This window comes from Stigmatopora nigra, chromosome 12 (assembly GCF_051989575.1).
Source record: "Stigmatopora nigra isolate UIUO_SnigA chromosome 12, RoL_Snig_1.1, whole genome shotgun sequence".
NCBI lineage: Eukaryota > Metazoa > Chordata > Actinopteri > Syngnathiformes > Syngnathidae > Stigmatopora > Stigmatopora nigra.
The window spans coordinates 1,652,656-1,680,035 of record NC_135519.1 but is presented as its reverse complement, the minus strand read 5'-3'; the positions used below and the strand labels follow the sequence as shown (position 1 = coordinate 1,680,035).

Sequence of the window (27,380 nt, the reverse complement as noted above, 5' to 3'; positions counted from 1 at the left end):
TTCGTGTCCAACATTTATTGAGCAGCAGAGATGTATTCGACTCTTTAACAAACCTGCTCTGGTTATTTAATTCATAAAAATCCTTGACATTCCATTGGTATGTTAAATATAAACTGGCATTTCATTCGTTTTCAGAACTGCTTATTCTCATAAGGGTTGTGAGGGTTGCTGGAGCCTATCCCAGCTAACTAAAGGCAACAGGCAAGGGACACCCTGAGTTGTGGCCAGCCAATCGCAGGGAACAGGGAGAATGACAACCATTAACACTTACACTCATACCTTGGGGCAATTTAGAGTTTCCAATCTGTCTATCATGCATGTTTTTTGGGATGTGGGATGAAACCAGAGTAGAAAGCCCACACAAGCCCATGGAAAACATGCAGACTCCACACAGGGAGGACCAACCTGGGATCAAACCTTCGACCCCTGAACTGTCAGTTCTAAACACTTCCATTTACTCTTCTCTCGCGGCTGATTGATCCATATTCCCCGTTGCCTTTGTTTCGGCCAACACTAACCCAATTTTCAAAAGCAGCTAACAACGGAAATGGCATTCTTTGTTGACCTGGGCCTCGACCGTCATTAAGAGATTCATTAACCGCAGCCTTCTGCTTCCTTAGTGGGTAAGGAAGTTCCCCATGCGGTAATACACCCCAGCTCACCTACTTATGGATATCTGGATGGATATCTTTGCATAATATGTTTGGCAAGAGTTTACGCCAGATGCATTTATTTGGCCTTGCGACCGGCACACGAGAGAAACTAGCAATGCTATGTTAGCTAATATTAAACGCTCTATTCACACTAACATGAGGCTGCATTGACTACTTCAACTTTTACTTGTGCCTTCTTTTTGGTTGGCACAATGAAGGAGTGGTTAGCACATCCACCTCATAGTTTCGAGATTAAGGGTTCAATCTCTGTTGGGTTCTGGCCTTCCTGTTTAGAGTTAGCATATTCTCCACATACATCGTGACCGGACGTTCCGTCAAAAGACGTTTGGTCCCTGGACGTCTGGTTCCCGGACGTGGCATTGACCGGACGTTTCAGAGAACGGACGGGCTGTCGACCGAACGTTTGGTCGCCGGGTTCGCTCCCTCAAATGAGAGGGAGAGAGACATACTGTTGGGCAGGGAGTGGGACAGAGGGAGACTGAGGGAGAGGGAGCGAGAGAGAGATTGTGGGAGAATGCTGTAATTGCATTGACAATGTAAGAGCATTAATAATAAATATCTAAATATCGCTCACTCCGGCATATCTATTGGCGTGTGTGTACATTGCTATTCATCGCCGGATTTGCATGCTCGCTCCCGGAAGAGAATTAACTGTTGGAAGCAATCAACCAGGTAATCTCTCGCTCTCAAAATCATAATCATGAGAGAGAGAGTGAGTTTCTAATTGCATTGACAAAGTAAGAGCATTAATATCAAAATATCTATTGGCGTGTGTGTACATTGCTATTCATCGCCGGATTTGCTCGCTCGCCCACCCCCAGATTCGCTTGTATTGGCGTGTGTAAATGTTTTTCAAACTACGGCCCACGGGCCATATATACCGTCCGTCAGACTTGTTAATCCGGCCCGCCGACGTTGTGCAAATTATAGTAAAAATCAATGACCTCATTCATTTCCCTATGCCCTGCAATACCGCTCTTCACTCTCAATATAAAGACTGCTTTCTTTTGTTGGTTAATATGTTCTCAATTGTGAAAGTCAATTTCAAAATACATTTTCACCTTCAATTGTGTCCTTTTTTCTTATATTTCAATTCCCAGGTTTGATAGATTACATTGCGTGTCCAAATACTGTCCAATTTTATTCTGGCCCGCAAATCAAAAAGTTTGCCCACCCCTGGTGTAGACAAACTTGCCTCTTTTATACTATTATTGTCCCAAATTAAACACATTATCAATAAGATGCCATTGACGGCGATGGACGTCTGGCTGCCATTGACGGCAATGGAGATCCGGCTGCCATCCATTCTGGCCCGCAAGTCAAAAAGAATGGATGGCAGCCGGACGTACATCCTCTCATAAGAGGGAGCGAACCTGGCGACCAAACGACCGGTCGATGGCCCGTCCGTTCCCCGAAACATCCGGTCGACGCCCCATCCAGGGACCAAACGTCCGGGGACCATACGTCTTTCGACGAAACGTCCGAGTACCTGCCAGCATTGGCACTCTGCTTTCCTCCTACATCATAAAAGCATGCATTCTGAACTGATTGACCACTCCAATTTGTCCCTAGGTATAAGTGAGCACATGACTGGTTGGTCGCCTTCTCGTGTTCAGAGATTGACTGGCAACTAATTCAGGGTCTGCCTGCTGCCCCCACGACTTTTATGAATATAACCTGCTCAAATAATTATTATTTTTTTCTTCTTTTAAGTAATGCTATTCTTACTTAAGAAAAATCTTTTGGCTTTGGGCTAGTCTACCCACCTGTGCAGGTCGGGTTCAGTACACAGTGGTTTGAAAACCTATTAATATGTTGAGTCAGGCAAGATGTTTTTCTGGTCCCACAAAAAGCAATGACAAGGTACATGACTCAAGCAATTATTCATTCATTCATTCATCTTCTGTACTGTGCATCCTTAGGGTTCTTAGAGTTGTTGCTGGAGCCTAACCCAGCTGACTTTGGGCTAATGGCAGACTACACACTAAGTTGGTCACCAGTCAACCATAGAGAACACAGAGAGACAAACAACCATTCACACTCACAATCATACCCCCACCACTAGGTATTGAGCCCACGCCTGCCCACAGCGAAGTCAGGCGAGTGAACTCTACACTACAAAGTGGCACGCGTGGAATTAATCACAGAATAATATTTGACAGAAATTACGCCCAATGGCTTCTATAGTACATTGAGAAAAACAAGGTGGTGACATATTTTGTGACGATGCTACTGTTAGAATATAGAAATCTTACATACAATCACTAAACTTCCACCTTCTTCTGTTTTGGGGAACAGTGGCAGGAAGTGTTGTTCTTTAGCAGCTATGAAACAATGTCATGAAAAAAAATGGATGTATATGTTTTTCACTACACACTTGCACAATAACTAAAATGATCTGAGACTTTAACTAGGATGGTCAAACCACAAATTCATGAAGTTGTTTCTTCTTCTTTCTCCTTCTCTTCCTCTTCTTCTGTTTCTTGGAAAAGGGGCAGGGAGTGTTTTTCTTTAGACACTGCAGAGGAGAAAACATTGTAATATCAATTGAACAGATTATTTTTTTCTAAACACACAAAGTATGGGGAAAGGGGTTTGTTGTATCCATCGGTTGCTTGTCACAATTGCTGCAACTTTACCAACAGAAGTTGGTGTTGCTTAATATCAGTACTGTAATACCTCGACATTTGAGTGCCCCAACATACGAGGAATTTGAGATACGAGTAAAATTCAGAGCAAATCTTTGCCTTGAGATATGAGACAAATTTTGAGATATGAGCATTTGAGACAGCCTGTTGGCCAGGCCACGAGAAGCTGCTTTATGATTTCCCCGCACTTTCTCGCTCCCCGCATCTGCCTCGTGCAAAGATCTCTACAAGCACCGGGCGGAACGTTGCATTTTTCCGGGCATTTTTATTTTTTTGCATTAAACAGTGTAGAATTAAGGGAAGCACAATGGGTCTAAAGCAAGCCAGTGCAATGAAGGGTAGTGTGAAGAAAAGGCCTCATGTTAAGCATGTTACGAGTGCTCTGTCAAATAAACCTCTCTCTCTCTCTCACTCACTCTCTCCCCCATCATCGAATTCCCCGTGGTTTAAAAAAAATGATTTATTTTTCTAAAAAGAGAAATATCGTAAATATTATATATATAATAAATAGTAAAAAAAGCACACGGCACAATCTATTAAAACGATTGCCCGGGGGGAACGAGTGGTTAGTGCATCAGCCTCACAGCTATGGGGTGCTGGTTTCAAATCCAGGTCGGTCCACCTGTGTGGAGTTTGAGTGTTTAACCAGGCCTGCGTGGGTTTTTCCCGGGCACTCCGGTTTCCTCCCACATTCCACACACATGCATAGTAGGCTGATTGGACAATCTCAATTGCCCCTAGGTATTAGTGTAAGTGTGGATGGTTGTCCGTCTGCTAGTGCCCAAAGTCAGCAGGGATAGGCTTTTAGTAACCCCCGCCCCTTTCCTCCCGATGAATGAATGAAACATGAAGTCGATTGTCCTCAAATGAGGAAAGTGGGTAAAAATGGGTTAAAGACATTTGCAATAAGGCTGCTCTATTTGCACAAGAATTTAAGAAGCATTTATAATAAAGAAAGAAAACGACAGGAAGACTTCACTTGGATCTTTTAATGGGTCGGCTTGGTGATGTCCTGCATTTCATAATAGCTCATTTTGGCTGGGCTATTTTGCATTTGTACTTGTGCTAGGTGCTCGATAGCTCACCATACTAAAAATAGCTTTGTTCTTTACCTGAAAGTTGGTCTGGAACTAGCATTGCATCAGTGCTCCCATTCATTGTGGTGATTGGGTAGTGTAATTGCAGTTTATATTTATTGAAATCTATAAAAAAGGTTCTCCCCTACAGCTAAAATGATCAGAGACCTTGACTTTTTGGATCAATCAAAAAATCTGTTATTTGTTATGGGGAATAATCTCACGAACCTTTTCATTGCTATTTTGAAAAAACAAGGGATGCGTTTGTCCTCGCCAGGATTCAGGCAGCCCTTTAACAGCTCCAAGGTAATACTTTTCATCTTTAAACTAGTTTCGCTGGTTTCTTTCTCACCCAAGAGAAGGGATGGATGGGGAGCTAGAGAGTGAGACTTCCTGTTTTGGATTTTGTCTGAGCTCTTCTTGAGAAAGAGAGTAACTAGAGAAAAACATACCCAGGATCCCTTGTTGGGCCAGCTCTTCCTCTATAGAGACCAGTCTGTTGTATTTAGTCATCTTTTCTGCACAGCTCAGACCTCCCAGTTTGACATAGTCCATGCCCAAACCCACAGCCTGAAAGAATAAACAATGTGAGAAAGAGAATGACAATTAATCTGTGTTCCAAAGTACAATGTAAATTATGTTTCTTCTGTTATCTTTTTATATGGTTGATGCAATTGACAGTCAGCATCCTTTTCAGCGATAAATGGTTAGAGTACAAATTGAATGTCATTGAGCAGACCTCACAATAATTTTCAAAATTAATAAATGAAAAATGCATTGTTCCAAATTATCAACTAGAATAGAGTTTCAAAACATTTTATATATTGAAAAGAACAGAAAATGGTCATTTGTTGAATTTACAGCATTCTGAGGTCAGAAACCATCACCTTCAAACTAAATAGACCACGTTTTACTGCTGGTATAATGTTTTTGTTGTTGTTGTTGTTTTATGTATACATAAAAAGTGAAATATTTTATGTGTTCTTTGTCTACGAGTAATTGTAATATTCACCTAAAAATCCGGAAGTAGAATGATCGGCCAACTGTTCCTGGCCTGGAGCACAGTTAGGTCACACTAGTAAGTGAACTCTTAGTTGAATCCTCATGTGATGTTGAATTTTAAAAAAATATCCAAGTAATTTGCAAAAACTCGGAAAAGTTTTATGTTATTGCTTTGGAGGGCAATGACTATCTCGCACAAATGCTTTGCAGCACCATTCAAAAACTGCAGATGTTGGATTTGAATGTTAATTTCAGATATGTACATTTGATTGACAATCCTGAACATTTAAGTGGAGAAACTCATTTATTTGTTTTCCTCACAGGGGTTGTGGGGGGTGCTGGAGCCTATAAAAGCTAACTATGGGCATGAGCCAGGGGCACCCTGGATTGCCGGCCAGTCAATCGCAGAGCACAAAGAGATGGACAACCATTCACGCTCACATTCATACCAATGGTCAATTTAGAGTGTTCAACCAGCTTACTAAGCATGTTTTGCGGATGTGGGAGGAAACCTCAGTAGTATCCGGGAAAAGCATGCACACTCCACACAGTCAGGACCCACCTGGGAATGAAACCTCAACCGCAGAACTGTGAGGCTGATAAGCTAAGCACTCGGTCACTGCCGTGAGGAAACTCAACAACAAAAATTAATTGTAGAAAAATACTTCACATTGTGGAACGTTTTGTCATAACAACCTTTCAAGAATTTTAAAATGTGTTTGGAAAGTTTCTCAGTGTTATATAATGATTTTTTGTTTCGCAAAGATGCGCAATCAAAATTTTACATTTCATACTAACTGAGCTTAAAGTAAAACAGGTCAATTAATCAATAACAAGGACAACATGAGCATCTTTGAGACTTTTATAGCAACAACACAATAGCAATAACACTCACAATGTCTGACAAGGAGGCGTCATCACAGGGCTCATTACTTGCTGTCCCCATAAGAATGGAACCTGTATGAGGTAGCATTAATACAAAATGGGCATTGACATAATTCCATCAATGATATTTTTTAGTGATAAGGTTGATTTCAGCAACTTTGTTTTACAAAACAAAATTCTAACATAAAATATGTCTGGAATTTACTGTTAAAATTAATGACGCATATTGCTTGAAACCGGACCCCGTGGGTGGTGTCAGCAGTTGGTAGAAGTGTTACCTTGTTGCTCGGACGTGATGGAGATCAAGTCGCTGACAGTTATCTCGTTGACATGCTTTAGGATGTAACCAGTGACTCCAGGAAGGGGAAGACCCCGTGGCTTGTTTGTCGCATCAGACAGAAGCACGCATGAATCTCCAATCAGAGTGCTAAGTTTCTCCCACTGTTCTCGATCCTTTCAAAATCCAAAAAAACAAAAGCTGACAAAGGGATATTTTATTTAATGTACACTGAACATATTTGAATATCTAGACAAATGTATACAGAAAGGCAGTATACACCCTTGACTGGTCACTTGTAAGACACACATAATGACAGACAATCACTCGCACTCACAATCACAACAATTCCACCATTGGCTGTAAGACTAATTAAAACTATTCATGAAAAAAAAAAAAAAAAAACAGTTGGCCGAGTACACAAGAGTCTCCTTATGACAACAGCACACTGTTTTTCTCCATGCATCTTCCTCGCGTAAACATATTTGTGAGCACTGGGCACTCAGGTTGCCTTTACATGATTTTTACGTTAATTAGTGCAGAATTAAGGAAAAAACAATATGCCCAAAGCAAGCCGGAAAATTGAAGGGTAGTGAGAAGAAAAGGCATATGATGACAATCGATATTAAGCACGAAATAATAGAAAAACATCATGAAAGTGGTGTCCGCATGACTGAGCTGGCTTGCCAATACGACAGGAGTACAACGTAACATCCTTAAGCAGAAAGAAGCTATTAAAGCACGTGTCAAACCGATTCTGTTGAGGAACGCAGTGGGTCCTGGGTTTTGTTCCAACTGATCCAGTGCCGACATTTTAACCAATCAGTTGTTTTCTAAAATAGGTAGCACCTGACTTTAACTAACGTATTACCCTGGCAAAAGGTATCCTTTTGTTGAGTTGGAATGAAAACATGCACCACTGCGGTCCTTTGAGGACCCGTTTGACAACCCTGCTACAAAGGGTATCAACCCTTCCAAAGGACTAACTGTTAGGGTTATTAGTCTTACATTATTATATATTTGCTCGCAATGAAGAAATATGCACAGTGACACTCATAACGAGATGAAGCACCTTCTTTTAATAGGGATAAAATATAAACAGCTACCAAGACATAGTGCCACCAAGTCGAAAATATGTGCAAAAGCCAGCCGATTTTACATAGATTTAATAGCAAAGCAAACATCTGAAAAAGGGGAGCCTTCAACACACCAGAACCCTGTTATGAGCGTGTTGCTGTAAAGTCCCTCTCACTCTTACATTCTCACACTCTTTCTCACTCTTACAGTCTCACACTCTCACTCTCTTGCACTATCTCTGACACTCACACTTTCTCACTCTCTCTCACACCCTTACTCTCTCACACTATCTCACTCTCACAATCTCCCACAATTTCTCTCTCACGCCTTCTCCCTCACTCTTCCTCTGTCCCACTCCCTGCCCTGAGCAAAGTCTGTGCATAAGACAAGGAAACAGCACAGAAACCATGAGACATATGTAAATAACATAGGTCTAGTTAGGGTTTTGATGACAATGTTGTTCATCCAGCAGCCAGGCCTTAACCCTCTGTGAAAAAGTAGTTGCCCCTCCTTTGTTAAATCACAACATACCTGACTAATCACAATTGTAGGAAAGCTGAGTTCAATATCTAAGTACTGTTTAATATCTAAGTACTGTTGAAACCAGTTCTCAAAATTAAATTCATGAGAGAGTTTAATATCTAAATATCTACTGTTTCTAATAGTACTTAGATATCAAACATTACTTAGTTATTAAACGGTAATTAGATATTAAACAGTACTTAGATATTAAACAGTAATTAGATATTAAACAGTACTTAGATATTAAACAGTAATTAGTTATTAAATAGTACTTAGATATTAAACAGTACTTAGATATTAAACTCTCTCTCTTTGAAATTAACCTTTCTCTCATGAATATAATTTTGAGAGCTGGTTTCAACAGTAAACTCTCTGTCACCATTTGACCGGCGACCAAAAGGGACCAAAAGACCAGCGACCAGACGTCCAAGCACCTTCCAAACATGGAGCGCTCAACGTAGGAACCGCTTCGTGCGTAGTGTGTTTAGAGACAAGCACATTTAGCATTTGCACACGACCAAATGTTAATGTTTTTGTGTTGTCGAGCGAGTTTTTACTGTTTTATTTTCTTTAATAAAGAATATGTGTATTTCCTTTGTCTTCTTTTATAGTGGTTAAGGTTAGGCGAACTGTCTGACGATGAAGTGTCCGGCGACAAATTGTCCGTCGACGCAGTGTCCGGTCGCCGAAATTTCCAGGTCCCCCCCACCGGGGACTGAACCCTCAATCTAAGAACTGTGAGGCGCATGTGCTAACCCTCATACTGTGCACCCCTAGAAATAATTAGTATTCATTCATCTCCCATTACCGGAAGGCTTGCAGTTTACCAGAGCCTATCCCAGTTGACTCTGGGCGAAAGGCAGAGTATTACACCCTAGACTGGTCTCCGCTGAGTCGTAGGGAACAGAGAGAGGCAAACGACCATCCGAGCTCACAATCATAGCCCCATCAGCGGGAATCGAGCCTGCGCATGGCCGCACCAAAGTCAGACAATTCCTGGCGGCCCGTTGGGGTGAGGAGTTAGTGCATCGGCCTCACAGCTCTGGGTTCAAATCCCGGTCACGTCCACCTGTGTGCAGTTTGCATGTTCTTCCCCAGGCCTGTGTGGGTATTCCGGTTTCCTCCCAAATTTAAAAAAACATGCACGGTAGGCTGTTTGGAAACTAAATTGCCCCTAGGTATGGGTGTGAGGGTGCCTTGTTGTCCGTCTCCTTGTGACCTGCGATTGGCTGGCCATCAACTCCGGCCCGGCGTCAGCTAGGTTAGGCTCCAGCACCCCCCTGAACCCTGGTAGGGATAAAGCGGTTCAGAAAATGAGATAAGATGAGACAATCTATAAAACCTCTTTTATCACAGTGATTGATGGAACTGTTAAATGATTTGTATGGAGACCATGCTTAAATTGGCTTTGAGTTTTGTCTTTACTAAAGAAATGCCACAAAGTGGAAGCCCTAGAAAATGATACATCTATCTTTTGAATAGTTATACATTACACATAGTAGTCATCTCATTTTTTGAACCGCTTTATCCTCATTAGGGTCGATAAATAGCATCTTAAAAGAATGGTGGTTATATAAGAGGGGTCTCTAAAAACTGTTCTGTGTCAAAGGGTCTTTGTCCATTCATCCAGAAGAACATTTTGAGAGGTCAGAGGTTATTCATGCTTACCCACAACACTTTTCTAGTTCATTAAATGTGTTGGATGGGGTTAAGGCCAGGGCTTTCAAGTTCTACCCATAACAAACCTGTCCCACCATGAATTTTATAACCTTGTTTGGTGCTATGGTAAAAATTAAAGTATGAAAAAAACTGGGCCCTTGACAAATTGTTCCTAAAAAGTGTTAAGGTCTGATTTTGTTATGCTTTTTTCAATGTGACCTGTCCATGTGATTGCCAATTGTGTTCACTTGTCGTTTCTTCACCGTTGGTGTACCAACTGCTTGCTCCCTATTGTGTTACTCAATTGTACCTAATTGTCTCGTCAACACATGTCTGTCTATTTAAACCCCGTGTGTTTCTCAGTCTTTGGCGGATCGTCTGCTTTACACTATGTTGTTTGTTTGCGTTGGTACGAATGTTCCTCGTTTCCTCATGTCTTCCCGTCAGCTTTGTTTTTCCAAAGCCGCGCACTTTGTTGCCTTCTGTAAACTCCCCTCAACCCAGGAGACTGCCCATTTACAGGTGCAGCATGTCCTCTATCCACATGGAATTTCTGCTGAGATTGGCACGGACCGCAGTCCCCAATTCACCTTCTTCGTTTGGACCGCATTTTGCTCAGCTCTGCAGATTACGGTGAGCTTCTCCTACGAATATCACCCGCAGACAAACAGACAATGTGATCGTACAAATCAGCAGCTGGGAGTCAGCGCTCCACTGCACCACCCAGGCGCAGCAACCACCTGGAACAACCACCTACCCTGGATTGAATCGTGACCGGATGTTTGGTCGGCGGTCTTTTGGTCGCCGGTCTTTTGGTCGCCGGTCTTTTGGTCCCTTTTGGACGCCGGTGAAATGGTGACAACAGTTTACTGTTGAAACCAGCTCTCAAAATTATATTAATGAGAGAGTTTAATATCTAAGAGAGAGAGTTTAATATCTAAGTACTGTTTAATATATAAGTACTGTTGAAACCAGCTGTCAAAATTATATTCATGAGAGAGTTTAATATCTAAATATCTACTATTTTCAATAGTACTTAGATATTAAACAGTACTTAGATAATAAACTCTCTCATGAATCAACAGTAGATATTTATATTAGACTCTCTCATGAATCAACAGTAGATATTTATATTAAACTCTCTCATGAATCAACAGTAGATATTTATATTAAACTCTCATGAATCAACAGTAGATATTTAGATATTAAACTCTCTCTCATGAATATAATTTTGAGAGCCGGTTTCAACAGTAAACTCTATGTCACCATTTGACCGGCGACCAAAAGACCGGCGCCCAAACGTCCGAGCACCGAATTGAATATGTCAACAACTAGCACCCTAACTGCCGTGCCCAGAGCTAGGCAGGTGGGTGATCCGCCTGTCATCCAAACCCAGCTTCAGCACCAGACGGGACGAGCAGCACTAGGTGTGACTCATCTTCATCACCGACATACTCAAGCCACCTAGAGCTTGACCACGTCGCTGGATCGTCTATATCAGTTCACTGTTAGTACCTTCTCGTGCTTTTCCTTGTTCATGTTGTCTGATCTCAGAATTCTTTGCCCTAAGACCACGTTTCTCGGTCCACGGATCTTGTACGTTCACCTTGGATTTTCTCACGGACTTCACGGCTCTCAACCCTCACGCCACGTTCACCGATCTGCCTATGCTGCTTCCCTCGTACCTTCATTCTGTTGTGGTACATTTGCAATAAAGAGAAATCGCCATGATCGGAACAGGAATTCATATTGTGCGAATAATTTCACACATAAGTCGCGACCCCCAGCCAAACTATAATGAATAAATAAAAATGCAATCATTATTCTGGAAAAACGGTCATTTTAAAGCTACAGGTACATACCTCCCTTCTGAATGGATCAATTATGGCCACTACTGCGGTATATTTGTTGATAAGGGTTTGATACAAGGTCACAAGCTCATCTGGAGACTTAAAAGATCCTGTTGCAATCTCATACTTTTCCTTGGTCTGAAATCAAGAAAAGTAGGCAGGCAAGCAGTTCTCAGCACTCTTTCTCCCTATAGAGCACTCATATACTTACATAGTCCATCAGGTCAGAGCCAGCACAGTTCAAAGCCAGATGGATCTCCGTTCCCAGTTCAAGATCAAGGTTATTACAGGCGTCATTTATCAGGTCCAGTGCTAGTTCAGCACGATCATAGCTCATGGGTATCACACCTTTGTCAGTCAGAATGGCTTGGGTGACCTTGGAGCAACACGAGGTGCGTTTGAAGAACTAAATTATTTACATCTGTACTTATAGATAAACATAACTTATTATTTTGCATTCATCATAAAAGCCTTTACAAACTGTATGTTCAAATGTGATGAATAAAGGTTGTGCTTACTCGTGGCTATGGTGGCAATAACCCATTAGGATTACAAGGTTATTTTGCATAATTGAATGTGTCACTCACAATGTGTTGACATTCTGTTTGTCAGTGTGAATGGTTGAATATTTTTAACTAAACTCTAGGGTTCACAAAACTCAATGTATATTATATTTTCTTTTTGGAGAAATATTTAACTAGAAAACCCTTTTGCAACTAGTCTCTCACCCTACAATTATTCTGAGGGTTGAAATGTGCTACAATATTCTTCTGTTCTTGTCCTTTCTACCAATAAATGAAAATGACCCTCACCCCAGCTTTTGATGACATGGTTATTATTCTCATCATTTCCTTCTGTAAGTTTGTTGTCATTGTTATAATCTGTTAAAGGAGGCCACAGTTTAGCATGCCATGTGTAGAAATGCCTGAGTGGTTGTCGGAACTCTGAAAAACACTTCACACCCAATACAGGTCATCTGCATGCCTGATTATGTCACATTTCAATTATACTATACATTCTCATTTTGACTTTCCCTATTTAGCATATAAAGTGAGTTCATGGGCTAAATAGTTATACATGAGTGCAAAAACAGTGGAAAGACATTTGATTATTTCTCAACTAATTTTCTGGGGGTGCTGGAGCCTATCCCAGCTGACTCCGGGCCAGAGGCGGGAGACACCCTGAATCTGAGGTCAGCCAATCACAGGGCACAAAGGGACGGACAACCATGCACACATATCTCCAATCAGTTTACCATGCATGCTTTTGGAATATGGGAGGAACCAGAGTACCCAGAGGAAACCCACGCAGGCCCAGGGAGAGCATGCAAACTCCAAACAGGTGGACCAATGTGGATTTTAACCCAGAACTGTGAGGCTGACGCCGATCACCAGTCAGCCGTAGTGCACAGAGAGAGGCAAAAGGCCATACGCACTCACAATCATACTGGCACCAACAAGAATCAAGCCCACGCCTGCCCACACCGAAGTTAGGCGAGTGAACCTCTACATCACGAACCGGCTAGCTTATCTCGATATTTGAGTTATTAATAGTATTTTTTCCCATTAAAACATTATGTAACATAATTTATATATATATATATATATATATATATATATATATATATATATATATATATATATATATATATATATATATATATATATATATATATATATATATATATATATATATATATATATATATATATATATATATATATATATATATATATATATATATATATATATATATATATATATATATATATATATATATATATATATATATATATATATATATATATATATATATATATATATATATATATATATATATATATATATATATATATATACATATATGAAGATGAAATTTGATTCGTAAAAGAAATTTACTGCTGAAGTAATACAAGTTAGATTAGCCAGCACCAATGATTATGTCATGGTGTATGTATTAGTAATACTCGTGAGTTAATAACTAACTTAATAGTTAGTACATAACTATTAAGTTAATGAATTATTGACCTATGCAGTGTATCAATGTTATTATTGACAATTTCATTATATTTTCACACACATCAAAGCAGCTGAAAATAAATGCTATTCATTCATTAATTTTCCATACCACTCACCCTATCACAGTCATTTAAAGGTAGGATGCAGCGCATACCTTGAATTGGTCACCAGCCAATCACAGCACACAAGGAGACGGACAACCATTCAAGTCTCATTCATACCTAGGGACAATTTAGTGTGTATAACCAGCATACCATGCAGGTTTTTGGGGAGGTCGGAGGAAACCAGAATGCCTGAAGAAAACCCATGCAAGCTCGAAGAGAACATGCAAACTCCACAGAAGATAGTGGGAACCCACCGGCAATTCATTCCATGACCTCAGAAACGTGAGGCAGACGTGCTAAACAATCCACCGAGCCCCCACAAGAGAAATGCTAAACAATCAAAATTATTCACTGTTACGAGACATTTCTTTAACAGCCCATGACTGAAGAAAAAACAAGAACAACAGTGTGTACTGCAGCTTCTTCTGTATGTACATCATTATTTTTTTACCACCCTTAAAAAATATGAATCTAAGACATTTTAGAATATACATCTTTTTTTTCTGTTTTCAGGATGGAAAAGCGCAGAGCATACAAAGTTGTATCCAAACCCCTTTTATCAATCTTAATCATTGCCCCCTCACACTAGAAAGTTGAGGAGAGATGAAACAGCAACTATGGATGAAGTGGTTTGAAAGTATACCTGTTTGACCTGTTGTCCTGGGTTAGGTACCAGTATTACCTCTTCGAGCAAGTTCAGTTTTCCAGGAGAAGTCTTCCCACAGCTTAATAAAGTTACCAGGCAGACAGGAATGTGAAATCCAGTTTTATCCTACACATAAAAATTCAGCATATTTTTACATTTAGTGTAAAACAGTGCTGAAATAGGGCCAACTGATGATGCATTGGTTCATTTGCTTGACTTCGGTGAGGGCTATGTTGGATCAATTCCCACTCAGTCGTGGTGTGATTGTGTGCGCAAGTTGTTGTCTGTCTCTGTGTGAGCCCTACAACTGAATGGCACCCAGTCTTGGGTGTCGTCGACCTGCCTTTTGCCGAAGTCTGCTGGGATATGCTTCAGCACTCTACGACCTTGACCAGGATAAGCGGTGTTGAAAATGAATTAATGAATAAATAAAAGGTGCTAAAGTAAGTGAGTGTTGTGTGCTGTCATCAAACGTGTGAAGGTTAGCATATAGGGGGAAATTGGGTGTGCTATTACAATTTTACCTCTTTAAGGTACATTTTTCCTTCAAAGCATCTTTGAATAATAATTTATTTATCAGTGGCTGACTATTCTTTTTTTTTTTGTTTCAACATCCTTGTCATCTTTCAGCTCTCATTTTTATTGCAAATGTTCCTTCAATCAAATTGAACCTTATACTTTGCGACATCACCTTGGTTTGTTGCCACTCGTTAATGGTATTTTCTTTGAAATGATGACAATGTTCTGCTTCAATTGTGGCGTGGTTGTGGTTAGCATGTTGGCCTAACAGTTCTATGATTGAGGGTTCAATCCCAAGTTTGGACCTTCTTGTGTGGAGTTTGCATGTTCTCTTACAGTTCTCTAAGTCGAGGAAAATTATGACTTTTATTCAGGCTATTTTATCAGGTAACATCTACCAAAGATTAATGATGATTCATATAAAATCTAGTTTTCCATTCTTTGAGCAAGGTCTGGAGGTAGTAAGTATAGGAGGACAGCAGGATGGCAAGCCCAAGGTGGCCAGGCCTGCACCCATGAAGCTCAGACAGGCACAGCTAGAAGAGGCAATATGGGTTTCCCTTCCCTTATTTCCACTTGTGGAAGGGGCTTAGGAGCATGGACAGTTGGTTGGCTGCAAAAGGAAGAGCCTAGCTGCAGAAGTAGGCTCTTGGGATGTTGAATGAGACCTCTCTGGTAGGAAGGAAGCCCTGGGTATGAGATGAGTGGGATCATATCATATTATTTTCTGAACCAGTTAATCCTCATTTGGTTCGTGGGGTGTGCTGGAGCCTATCCCAGCTGACACCGGGCCAGAAGCAGCGGACACCCTGAATTGGTGGCCAGCCAATCACAGGGCACAAGTAAACACACAATCATTCACGCTCACACTCATACCTAAGGGCAATTTAGAGTGTCTAAACAGCCTACCATGCAAGTCTCTGGAATGTGGGAGGAAATCGGAGTACACGGAGGAAACCCACGTAGGCTCGGGGAGAACATGCAAACTCCACACAAGTGAACCGACCTGGACTTGAACCTAGGACCCCAGAGCAGTGAGGCCGACGCGTTAACCACTCGCGCCAACAGGCCGCCACATTGAAATATATCCAGTAAAACGTGGCGAGTCTGTTTGTTGTCAGTAGGCCTAAAACAGATGGAGACAAAGGAACACAATGGGCCCCTGCTTGCAGGATACCCCAAAGCTAGAGGTGCCAAGGACACTCCCTTATCTTATCAGAAGAATGCACATCTGGAAAACTAAATGCCCCGCACGCCATAGACAATGGATACAGGTTACTGGACTGCTGAGCAATCAAAGAAAGACAAATATCTCTGTTTTGAACTTGTACAATGATTGGATTGGATTGGATAACTTTATTCATCCCGTATTTGGGAAATGTCATTGTGACAGTAGCAAGAGGGTGAGAATGCAGATACAGAAAAGGCATAGTTATAAGTTAGACAGTACAGTCGCAAAGGCCGCAGAAAATCAAAGTAAATGGATCATTAAGAATCACCAAATCAAATCATTAAGACTGAAAAGCAGCAAAAACATAAAAAAGCAAGAGTGGACGGAGCTACCGCCACCGGCCGCCATTTTGGTTGCAAAAACGATACAGACTCAAAAAGACGTTGTAAAGTTGGACAAAAACTGAAACCACACACGGGAAGTCTTCCACAATATGGGGAATTTCTGCAGACTGTGACCGAGGTAGAGAATATACAGAGTCAGTCTTCCAAGCTTATCCGCACAGTTCCTCAGTAGACTGGAACTGAAGACAACAGTAACAGAATAGAACTCCTCGACTCTGTTTCCGGCATGGTAAGCGCCGACAGGTCTTCCATATTATCCCATGATGGAATGGTTGGTCAGATGCATTGCTTCTTCTCCGAGCACCTTTGTCCAGCTCCGAATTTTCAGCGGCATTGAGGTGTTGCTCGTCCCATGTGTATGACAACGTAGACATGGCTGAATGGTTCCAAAAAAGAAGTAGCAGAAAGAAGCCAGGCCAACAGAACAAGGAAAGTTGTAAAAACATTGAAGTAAAAAGTAGAAAGTACAAATAAAGTAAAAGGGAATGTATTTAAGAAGTTTTAAAATGTAATTAAAAAAAGATAGAAGGGCTGTAAAACACGAAAATAAATAAGAGTGGACAGAGCTACTGTGTGAACGGCGCCATCTTGGAGAAAGAAGTGCTTGCAAAGCTTAAAGTTTGGGCATTCTATTTCACATGTGTTAAGGCTAAGATAATACTGTATTGTCATTGTGTACTTACTGTACCACTTTGCAGCTTCAATATTTGCGGTGTCAGTACTATATTAAGTATAAAACAAAAAAGTTCATAAAATGTTCAAATTCACACTGAAACTCGCAAGCAATAGACAAGGGATAAAAAACTGGGAGAAATCAGGGCTCTGCTTCTTCTTCAACGCGGAAATGGGTGGCACTCAACGCTGAAGAAGCCATATTTCACCGTGGAAGAAGAATGATGTAAAAAGGCAGAGAAGCTCGACATCTTTTCTTGTCCTATTTTGTTGCGAGCTAATTTCCCGCTGTGCACATCACCTGTGGAGAAAGACTACACCAAGCCTAATCCAGCTTTGTTTGGATTTTGAGTCTCCGTTGAAAATCCATCCGAAGCATACTGGCATCCAAGGAGCACAGGAAAACACGAGACAGTGAAAAAGTGACAGTGCTATGCTGAAGGGTGCAGCACAATAGTGTAGCATAAATAAATCGCCTCTGCGTCTTACCAAGAAAGAAGGAGCGAACATTCGGAAGACGGGCACAATATGTGTTTCCGAGGATACTAAGCAACTGGTAACCACTATGGGGAAAAAAAACTAAATTATGAGGGATTTATGCTGTAGATACGACCATGAAGCCGTCACGATGAGACATTTAAAAGACATTTTCAAAATGGAATGCAATTTGCAACAACTTCTCCAGGAGATTGATGACAACATGGTCGGAGCCATTGGCAATTGCCAATCGTTTTGACAGTGTCATGTCCTTGTACAAAAGCATATTTGTACAAGAAAAGAAACGGCGGTCGCCATGTTCCTTGTACACCAAAAACATTTCGCAGAAAGAAGCTCCTCCCACTGTCCCTATGGCGCCTACTGAAGATTCCATCAATGATCCAACACCGAATCTGATGAAGAGGACTTGGACTAAAGCTCACCATAACCTTTTTTTTGAAAAAATAAAGTGGAGATGAACTATTTTCACTGAGTACAGTACTTGAAGTCTAATCTAATTTCATCCACAGTCTTAAAGTAGAGCTGCTGCTCGTCTGCATTGAGCGGAGATGAGGTGACTGGGGCATTTGACTAGGATGCCTCCCGATTGCCTCATGGTGAGATGTTCCAGGCAAATCCCACTAGGGGAAAGCGATCGCGTTGACACACGACAAACTGAAGATACTATATCTCCTCTCTAGACTCCTGGAAGAGCTATATAAAGTGGCTGAAGGAAGGAACGTCTGGGCTTCTAACATACAGTGGTACCTCGAGATACAAGTTTGGTGCGTTCTGGGACTGAGCTTGTATGTCGATTTATTCGTATTTCAAATGAACGTTTCCCATTGAAATGAACTAAAAACAAATTAATTCACTCTAACCCTCTAAAAAAACCCACCAAAAACAGGATGTTAAATTGCAAATGCATTTTTATTTGTTCTCATTTTCCATCTTTTAATTGAGTAACAGGTAACTAGTGGTTATGATGTTTAGTACTAAAAATAGACAGATTTTACGGAGGGGAGAGAGAGGGACAGCCTTCTCGCAGGCGCAGGCATACGTCATTGCCTTCTCGCAGGCGTAGGAATACGTCATTGCCTTCTCGCAGGCGTAGGGATACGTCATTGCCTTCTCGCAGGCGTAGGGATACGTCATTGCCTTCATCAACTATGATTGGATAGTGATAGAGTGGACTAGCCAGAGATACCAAACTGTATCTGGAGCGAGCTGCCCAAGCAAATATATTGCTGTGTTGATTTAATAGCGGTTTTGTCAACCCGCAATGGCTGAAGGAGAAAAAATGTTTGCAGATTTATTGTCAAAGACTTTTCAAGAAAAAAAGCTGGACATCATTAAGAAAGGTTGGACTCCAAAGCAAGCCTGTCACAACCGAGAACAAACATTTTCAGCACTAAATCGAATATAAACGTTTGCCAGAAATACGACACGATAGGCTCGACTTTCAGCATTGGCGTGGATTGCGATGGAAAAGAAGGCAGGAAAGAAAGGAGGATGGATACTGTGTAGAGGTAAAAAAGATTTTTGGTGAATAAAAAAATGGCTATATTCCTAAATAATATTTCAATTGCATGAAGTTATTATTGATGATTTTTTATGTGTCGCAAGCTGTACCTGCAGTAGAGGCTATAAAGCCACAAAATTGTTTTGGAGGGTTGGATTGATTCCGACAGCTGAAGGTGTCGCTAGAAAATTAACGGACCGCCGCTGATGTACTGTTTACTGTTTTCTGTTGATGCTATATAAAGATTAGGTGAGTTTGAAATAATCACTTTAGTTTAATGTTGACAGCAGCTCTCTGTATAAAATAGTTTATTTTTAAGGAGCTTTAAAGAAGCTACATGATTGATCAGCATTTACGATGACCATAGGACTCAAAGTGTTTACTGAAAATAATTGGAAGGGGGCACCTAATGGTGTATGGTTCACTTCAGTGACAGACTTTGGTGTCGGCAAGCGTGGGATTGATTACCGCTCGGTGGCGGTATGATTCTGAGTACGAATGGTTGTCTGTCTGTGTGCTGTATGGTTGACTGGCGACTAGTCTCGGGTGTAGCCTGCCTTTTGCCTAAAGTCAGCTGGGATTGGCTCCAGCATTAGTATGTGGATAAAAGGATGGATAGATGTATGAAAGAATAAATAACTGAATGAACGAACAGATGAATGGATGAAACAAAGGTTTTAATAGTCACCCCAGAGTTAAACCCTTGGCTCTCACCTTTGGGTTCATTAGAGTGCGGATGTACTTGTATAATGGAGTATCCTTTATTTGGGCTGCACTTTTTGCCACAGCCAAAGATACAGACCCAATGGCTAAGCAACCAGGTAGGACTGGTTCAGGAGGCTCTGCTGGAATAAATGGCTTGTCTGAACCGCCTTTTTTTTCTGTAAATATAAAAAAATATGAAAAATGAAATAAACTTTGCCTTTAGCCAGGACACTGAAAGTTTGCTAACACATTAAAAGAACGCTTTTTAAGTACATATTCAACCAAGCTAAAATGGTAATTTTCCTATAAATCATAACCCACATGTTGCTACACTGACATACTTTTGGGGATTTTCTCTTGACTCCATGAAAAATGACACATGCAGATAAATATTGCACGTTGTGACAATACAGCTGCCAGTTTATTATTTCTGCATTCCGCATACCTGTCAACCTCTGCCAATAACTGTACTTATAAATGATTATAATTCCCCGTACAAACCCCCAAAAACCTTACAAACATTGTACAAACCCCCAAAAAACCTTGCAAACAGTTGTAAGTTTTTTGGGGGGGTTTGTACAGGGAATCATAATCATTTATAAGGGCAGTTATTTGCAGAGGTTGACAGGTTTGGCCCATTGTTATAAAAGCAATCATTTTGGTCTGACAATAAGTGTGGCTTGAGTGAAAGAGCAGTAATGTCCACTGTTCGAGCATGCTTGGTCCATTTAATGTCTATTGACATTTGTGAAATCGGCAAAATTCACACTGATTATTCTAACGGCGCTGCTAAATAGCATAGTGTCATGTAACTAGTTACGATACTGAGTGGCATTCAGATTGGTTCAGGTAAGAACACTCAAGTTGTTTGACAACATTTTTCAAGAGACAGCTTTCCAGCATCATTTAAGTCTTTGAAAACATTCCAACAGCCAACCATATGAGTAGAATTTACATGGACAAGATAGCGGAGTGGGAGCATGCAATGCCTGCAAGCTCTCCCAACCTGTGCACTTGTTGAGTTTTGTGTGTTTTTTTTCGCGAGTTGTTCGTGAACGCCAAAATTTAACATCAAATATAACCATAAAGACTCATTAAACATTGGTTTATAGGAGGAAATTACAGTTTCTAGCGACTTCCATCCCTCACATTACATTCTGGAAGAAATAGCAAGATTGGCGGGGCCTTTGTGGATTGTTATCAGATCTGACCGGCGAAGAAAGGAGAGGAAGGAGAAGCAAGGGTATCGACCGAGCCTGTTGCCTAAGCTCAGAAAACAGGCACTCAAACCACTGCTGTCCAGCATCATGCTCTCCAATGTAAACAAGACTGGCATTACAGCACGCTGTTAATCGCTACGTTCGAGAGTGCTAGCAACTTGTATGACGACAAAAACGGCAATCAATTTGATTCCATTTTGACAAAACAATGACTAAAATATCAAATAAGTACTGTATTATATTAAAACATTATTTAATAAATGATTAAATAACATTTTAATAATAATATTGACCACTTTGACCTTGTCCGGTTTTGGAGTTTTTGGCAATTATCAATCCATGAATGGCCCTCCATTACTAGTTACTAAAAAAATGGATTGGACATTTATGAAAATCAGGTTAAACTTCAACATTTGGTAAAAAAAGTTACCAAATATAGAACATATGGTCCAACTGTGCTGAGCCTATTTCTGTAGAATCTCATAAAAACTAGCCTAGTTATTCATTTTGGGTATCCAGTAAAATTGGATACACAAGGCTGAATAAACACCTATTTATCCATTACAAAATGTTCAGTTGTATACATATTTACATCATAATGTGCTGGAAAAAAACATTCTTGTTTATTCTGATAACATAATTTTTTGTCCTATCAAATAAAACCAAATGGTTACCAGTCAGGCTAAATTAATCATTACTTTTATCAGTTTTCTTTTCCTTTTTCTTTTCAGACGGGGAAGCTGGAACCTCCACCTCTTGTTCAACGATAGAAGCACTCTCCTCAAGTTCCCTCAGTTCTTTCTCTTCCTGCTGGCGAGCCATGAAAAAATTGCTGTGGAATTTAGAACATAAACAACACATTTCAATCTGTCATGCATTTAATTCTTTTTTTTCCCAAGATGGCGCCGTCACGCGGAAGCCAGTGGCAGTAGTTCTGTCCACTCTTTTTCGTGTTTTGCAGCCCTTTATCTTTTTTAAATTACATTTTAATATTTCTTAATACATTCCTTTTTACTTTACTTTGTATGATATACTTTTTACTTTAATGCTATTACAACTCTCTTTGTTCTGTTAGCCTGGTTTCTGCCTTCTGCTACTTCTTTTTTGGAACCATTCAGCCATGCCTACGCTGTCATACACAGGACTAGCTTTCAATACTCAGCAGAAGGAGCAACACCTCAACATCACTGGAAATTCGGAGCTGGACAAAAGTGAGAAGAAGCGATACTTCAGACCAACCATTCTATCATGGGATAAAATGGAAGAGCTGTCGGTGCTTACCAGGCCGGAAACGGAGATGAAGGCTTCTTCTCTGCTACTGTTGTCCTCAGCTCCAGACTACTGAGGAACTGTGCGGATATGCTTGGAGGAGTGACTCTGCATATTCTCTAACTCGGTCCCAGTCTGAAGAAGTTCCCCGTCCTGTGAAAGACTTCCTGTGTGTGGTTCCAGTTTTATCCAACTTTACAAGTTCTTTTTCTTGAGTCTGTATCCATTTTTGCTACCGCATCCAAGATGGTGCCGTTCAAGCTGCGGCCGGGGGCGGAAGCTCTGTCCACTCTTGTTCGTTTTTGTGTTTTTGCTGCTTTTCAGTCTTGATGATTTGATTTGGTGATTCTTAATGATCCCTTTACTTTGCTTTGCTTTGTATTTTGTGCTTTTGCTTTGCTGTTCTGTGCCCTTTCTGGCCGACCTGTCTAACTTATAACTGTGTTTTTTTTCTGGATCTGCATTTCCCCCCTTCTTGCTACTGTCACAATTTCCTTTTCCGAATACAGGATGAATAAAGTTATCCAATCCAATCCTATTTCTGGGTTCAAATCCAGGTCGGTCCACCTATGGGGAGTTTGCATGTTCTCCCCGGGCCTGTGTCGGTTCTCTCCGAGTACACTTTAAATTGAATGATTGTCCATGTCCTTGTGCTCTGCTATCGGCTGGCCACCGATTCCAGGTGTCCCCTGGCTCTGGCATGTAGTGCCACCACTCCCCGTGACCCTTGTGAGGATAAAGCGAAGATGAAGAGAAAATGACTGAAGGAAACAATATCCTTGTAATTGTTGCAGGGGTGCTGGAGCCTATCCCAGCCAACTCTGGGTAGTAAGCGGGGTACACCCTGCATTGGTTGCCAGCCAATACCAGAGCAAAACGACACGAACAACCAATCATGCAAACACTGATACCTTTCAGAGCAGGGGTGCTCATTAAATCGTTCATGATAAACCGGTCAATTGCCAAAGTACTGTTGGTAGATCACTTCAGAGCAGGGGTATTGAACCTATGGCCACATGTGGGTCCTTTGATGGGTGCATATGGCTCTGAGCTAAAATTTGGAAACCGTTGGTGAGAGACTCAAGTCCCGAACACACCAATAGGAATGTCACATCGGGCACTGTGGCATTTTTTTATTAGTCTTCTGCATCCATTCCCTCATTGATATTCATTGAACTCATTGATATTCATTGATTACCAACAGCGTAACAATTTTGTCAAAAAGAATCCAGAGACTTTTTGTCCTTTAAAAGTGGTAAAATGACAAAAAAATCCACAATTTCATGTATATTTTGACTTTTAAATTGTGAGTATAGCTGTCAAGGAATAACATTTGAAAATAGCAATTGCATATGGCTCTCTCATTCAAAAAGGTTCCCAACCCCTGCCTGAGAGTAAGATTTCATCAACTCTCTTATTTTCATTTGGGCCTGAACAATGTCTCAATTGTGCTTTGACATAGCGATGTGTCCACCAAAATACATACACTTTTGAACCCTTTTAAGTATGCATATCTGACTGTTATAAAAATCATTACACTCTCATCAGGATCTCATGTGTGGTCCCGACACCCTCGCCGAACACAAACATCCTGTCACAGCTGCTTGTTAAGTCGTTCTTTCTTCTTTGTGTCTTCACAGAAGTGTGAAAATATCAAATATTCACAGTTTAAATTTCGCTACATGCTTGCAAAATGTTAGTAATTCTGGCGGCTGACAAAATGCATATTACAGATTTGTCGGTAGGATTTTACGTTGGTTTATTTAAAAACATGCTGGCGGGGATAAGCAACTGTGTGAGCTCATTTTTGCCAAAGAGATTAAAACGTGAATGTGATTAATATTTTTTTTTAAATGGCACAGAAAAAAAGAGCAGCACAGAATTAGTGAATGGATAGAAGAGGTAAGGGTGCAGCTGTGATGTCGTTGCTGAATCTTACCTGAGTTCATGGTCAACTTCTAATTGGTTACAAGGGTTCTGCTTCTTCAGCATTTGGTTCAGAGGTTCAACTATCCATTGAACAGCAGTCATGGCATGGTGCCTTCTCTCCTCACTCTTTATTTGCCAGTCTAGAACAGACTCTTTTGGTCCAAAGTGGCTAGATATTGTAGCAGAGGCCATACTCTAGATATTAAAAAAAGAAAGAAAAAGACAATTGACATCTACTAGTATTAACATTATTGCTATGACAGTTATGTTCTGATCATTTTACTTCCACTTTAATTCAACCGTTCTAAAGACTACCCCAAAACCCTTTCAAAATTATAAAACTACACACATTTTGTATGAAATATGCGTGAAACCCCAAAAAAGTGAAATGTATTTATTAGGCCTTTAAAATTAATCACACAATCAAAAAAATTTTCCACTGGGGTGGAAGGGCGAAAGGTGAGGGCGGAAATGAATGCAAACATTTGGCAGCTGAGTAAACATACATGCATACGCTTGTAAACACACAACTGAAAATTATGTTATGATTGGTGATATATCGATCCAACGATCATTTCCTTTGACAACTTTTCATAATTTTAAAATGCCTAAGCGTTCGTTGTCAACCTGGCGATGGAAAGACTGAACAATTTGATAACAGTACACTTCTTTTTACAATAACTTTCTCGGATGAAAATGATAAAAAGTAAAAAATGGAGCTGCATTAACCGCACAAAGAAACTCACAAAACATGTTTGAACTCAGACGGTCAAAGACACACATCTGAAGAACTTACCGCCGGAGTGAGTTGGTTCAGGAAAAAGCGAGCATTTATATGCAGTCCTGGCAGCTACCCTGCTCAGGGCAGTGCTTGCGTCTGCCTACAATGCACTAACTTCGGGTCCAGCATCATGGTGACCCACCTCCCTTCTAGCCGACGTGAGGCCAGCGGAGTGTTGGGAGAAAGCCAATGGGAGAGCAACTCTCTTACAACAATTCATAAATAAAATAAAGGTTGCTACAAGAGGATCTTTGAATTGTTCAAATTTTCCATTTTAAAATTTCAAATTTCTTTTGCATCCAGAGACAAAAAAAAATCCCATTTAAGCCTAGCTCAATATTTTGCATGTAAATACATCCATATCCAGTGGTACCACTGTATTAAGTTAAAGGACCAATTACATTAGCCGCATTGGTCAACACAAAATGTTTTATTTTATTTTATTTTTTTATTTGACACAAACAATTTTGAATCTTCCTTTTCCCTTTACATTACTTTAATGATTTTTTTGGCGTAATAATCGAGTTGCTCTGATAATATGAAATATTGGCAGCCCAATGGCCGAGTGGCGATAAAAAAAAAAATATCCCCATTTCCAATTATGGTAGATATCCAAACACCCAGGAATAAGAAGGGCATTTATATCAAATATTGAGCATTACCGTTTCCTTATTGCAGATGATGCAAAATATTTCAGCCTCAGCACATGGTTGCCCTTTTGAATCATAGGTCTCCCTTCCATTCAGTCTGCTGATTAGTGGTTGTGGTGACAGGTCTGTGAAATAGTTTGCCTAGGGAGTCAGTGGTTAGGCAAAAATAATAATAAGAATCAGGGCAAATATTTCCATTACAAATGTAAACATATATAAATATAAAAGTAATTCATTCATTTTCTATCCTCACAAAGGTCGCGGGTGGTGCTGGAGCTTATCCCAGCTGACTTCAAGCACCAAGCGGGAAACACTCTGAATTGGTGTCCAGCCAAGCGCAGGGTACAAGGAAACATTCCCAACCAGTGTAGCATAAAAGATCGTTAGGGGCGGTCAAAGATCCACCAAGTGGACAAAACTACAATTTATTTACCATTAATTGTTTATTAGGAGAGTGACTAATATGCTTATGTAAAAAAAAAAATGACTGAAACAACAACTTTAACCCGGTAAAATTTTTATAAAATTGCACAAAATCTTAATTGTATATATATATAGATATGTATGTGTGTGTGTATATATATATATATATATATATATATATATATATATATATATATATATATATATATATATATATATATATATATATATATATATATATATATATATATATATATATATATATATATATATATATATATATATATATATATATATATATATATATATATATATATATATATATATATATATATATATATATATATATATATATATATATATATATATATATATATATATATATATATATATATATATATATATATATATATATATATATATATATATATATATATATATATATATATATATATATATATATATAGATATGTATGTGTGTGTATATATATATATATATATATATATATATATATATACACACACACATCTATATATACATACATACATATCTATATACAATTAAGATTGTGCAATTTTGTAAAAGCTTTACAGAGTTAAAATTGTTGTTGTTTCATTCATTAATTTTTTTAAATTAGCAAATAGTCACTCTCCTAATAAACGATTAATGGTAAATAAATTGTAGTTTTGTCCACTTGTACCCCGACCTACTTAACCTACTTTTTAAATGAGACGAAGGCGATATTTAGTCAAATATGATACCACGTAAAAATGTAATTCATAACATCGACCGTGTTCATTTGTTCGCCAGTGAATTGGCTAGAGAAAATATTTGGCGCTGAGTCTACATAAAATCATTTTAGCCGAATATAGCACATGTAGTGTCAGGAAATAGCGTTTGATGCACCAGATAGCCGTGGACGTCCCGTGGGTTGTCGAAGAAAAGCTCCCCGAGAGCTTTCTCAAGTTCCTCGGGTACTCTGTTAGCCCGGTAAAATTCGGCAGCTGCGTTTTTAATTTCGTCGAACTCCTGGTCTTCTTCAGAAAGAGAATTGACGAAATAAGACATATTCCGCTATGGTGTGGTCCTCGCCGAAACAACTGTTTTTTTTTTGTTACCATGGGAGCGGCACGGAAAGATTACCCGCGCTGCTCTTTCCTTTCCCCCGTTTAGATTTTCGGATCAAATAGAAGGAAAAC

At 39.9% G+C, this 27,380-nt stretch overlaps 1 protein-coding gene across 4 annotated transcripts; it reads right to left on the bottom strand.

Annotated features, from left to right (window-relative positions):
• Positions 1-27,380, bottom strand: eno4 (enolase 4). 4 transcript variants are annotated; one of them, XM_077730156.1, is made up of 13 exons: positions 27,088-27,378; positions 25,770-25,898; positions 24,337-24,521; positions 21,827-21,960; positions 19,918-20,084; positions 14,436-14,564; positions 12,483-12,551; positions 11,882-12,046; positions 11,683-11,808; positions 6,564-6,738; positions 6,296-6,357; positions 4,851-4,968; positions 1-3,192 (listed from the first exon to the last, which is right to left on the bottom strand). In XM_077730156.1, exons 1-13 carry the CDS (start codon positions 27,247-27,249, stop codon positions 3,107-3,109), a joined length of 1,707 nt encoding a protein of 568 aa, XP_077586282.1. In that variant the 5' UTR covers positions 27,250-27,378; the 3' UTR covers positions 1-3,106. The 4 variants fall into 4 exon arrangements, 3 of the variants coding, with proteins under 3 accessions (XP_077586282.1, XP_077586283.1, XP_077586284.1); XR_013328144.1 differs by lacking the exon at positions 6,296-6,357 and having other exon boundaries at positions 27,088-27,380; XM_077730157.1 differs by lacking the exon at positions 12,483-12,551 and having other exon boundaries at positions 27,088-27,379.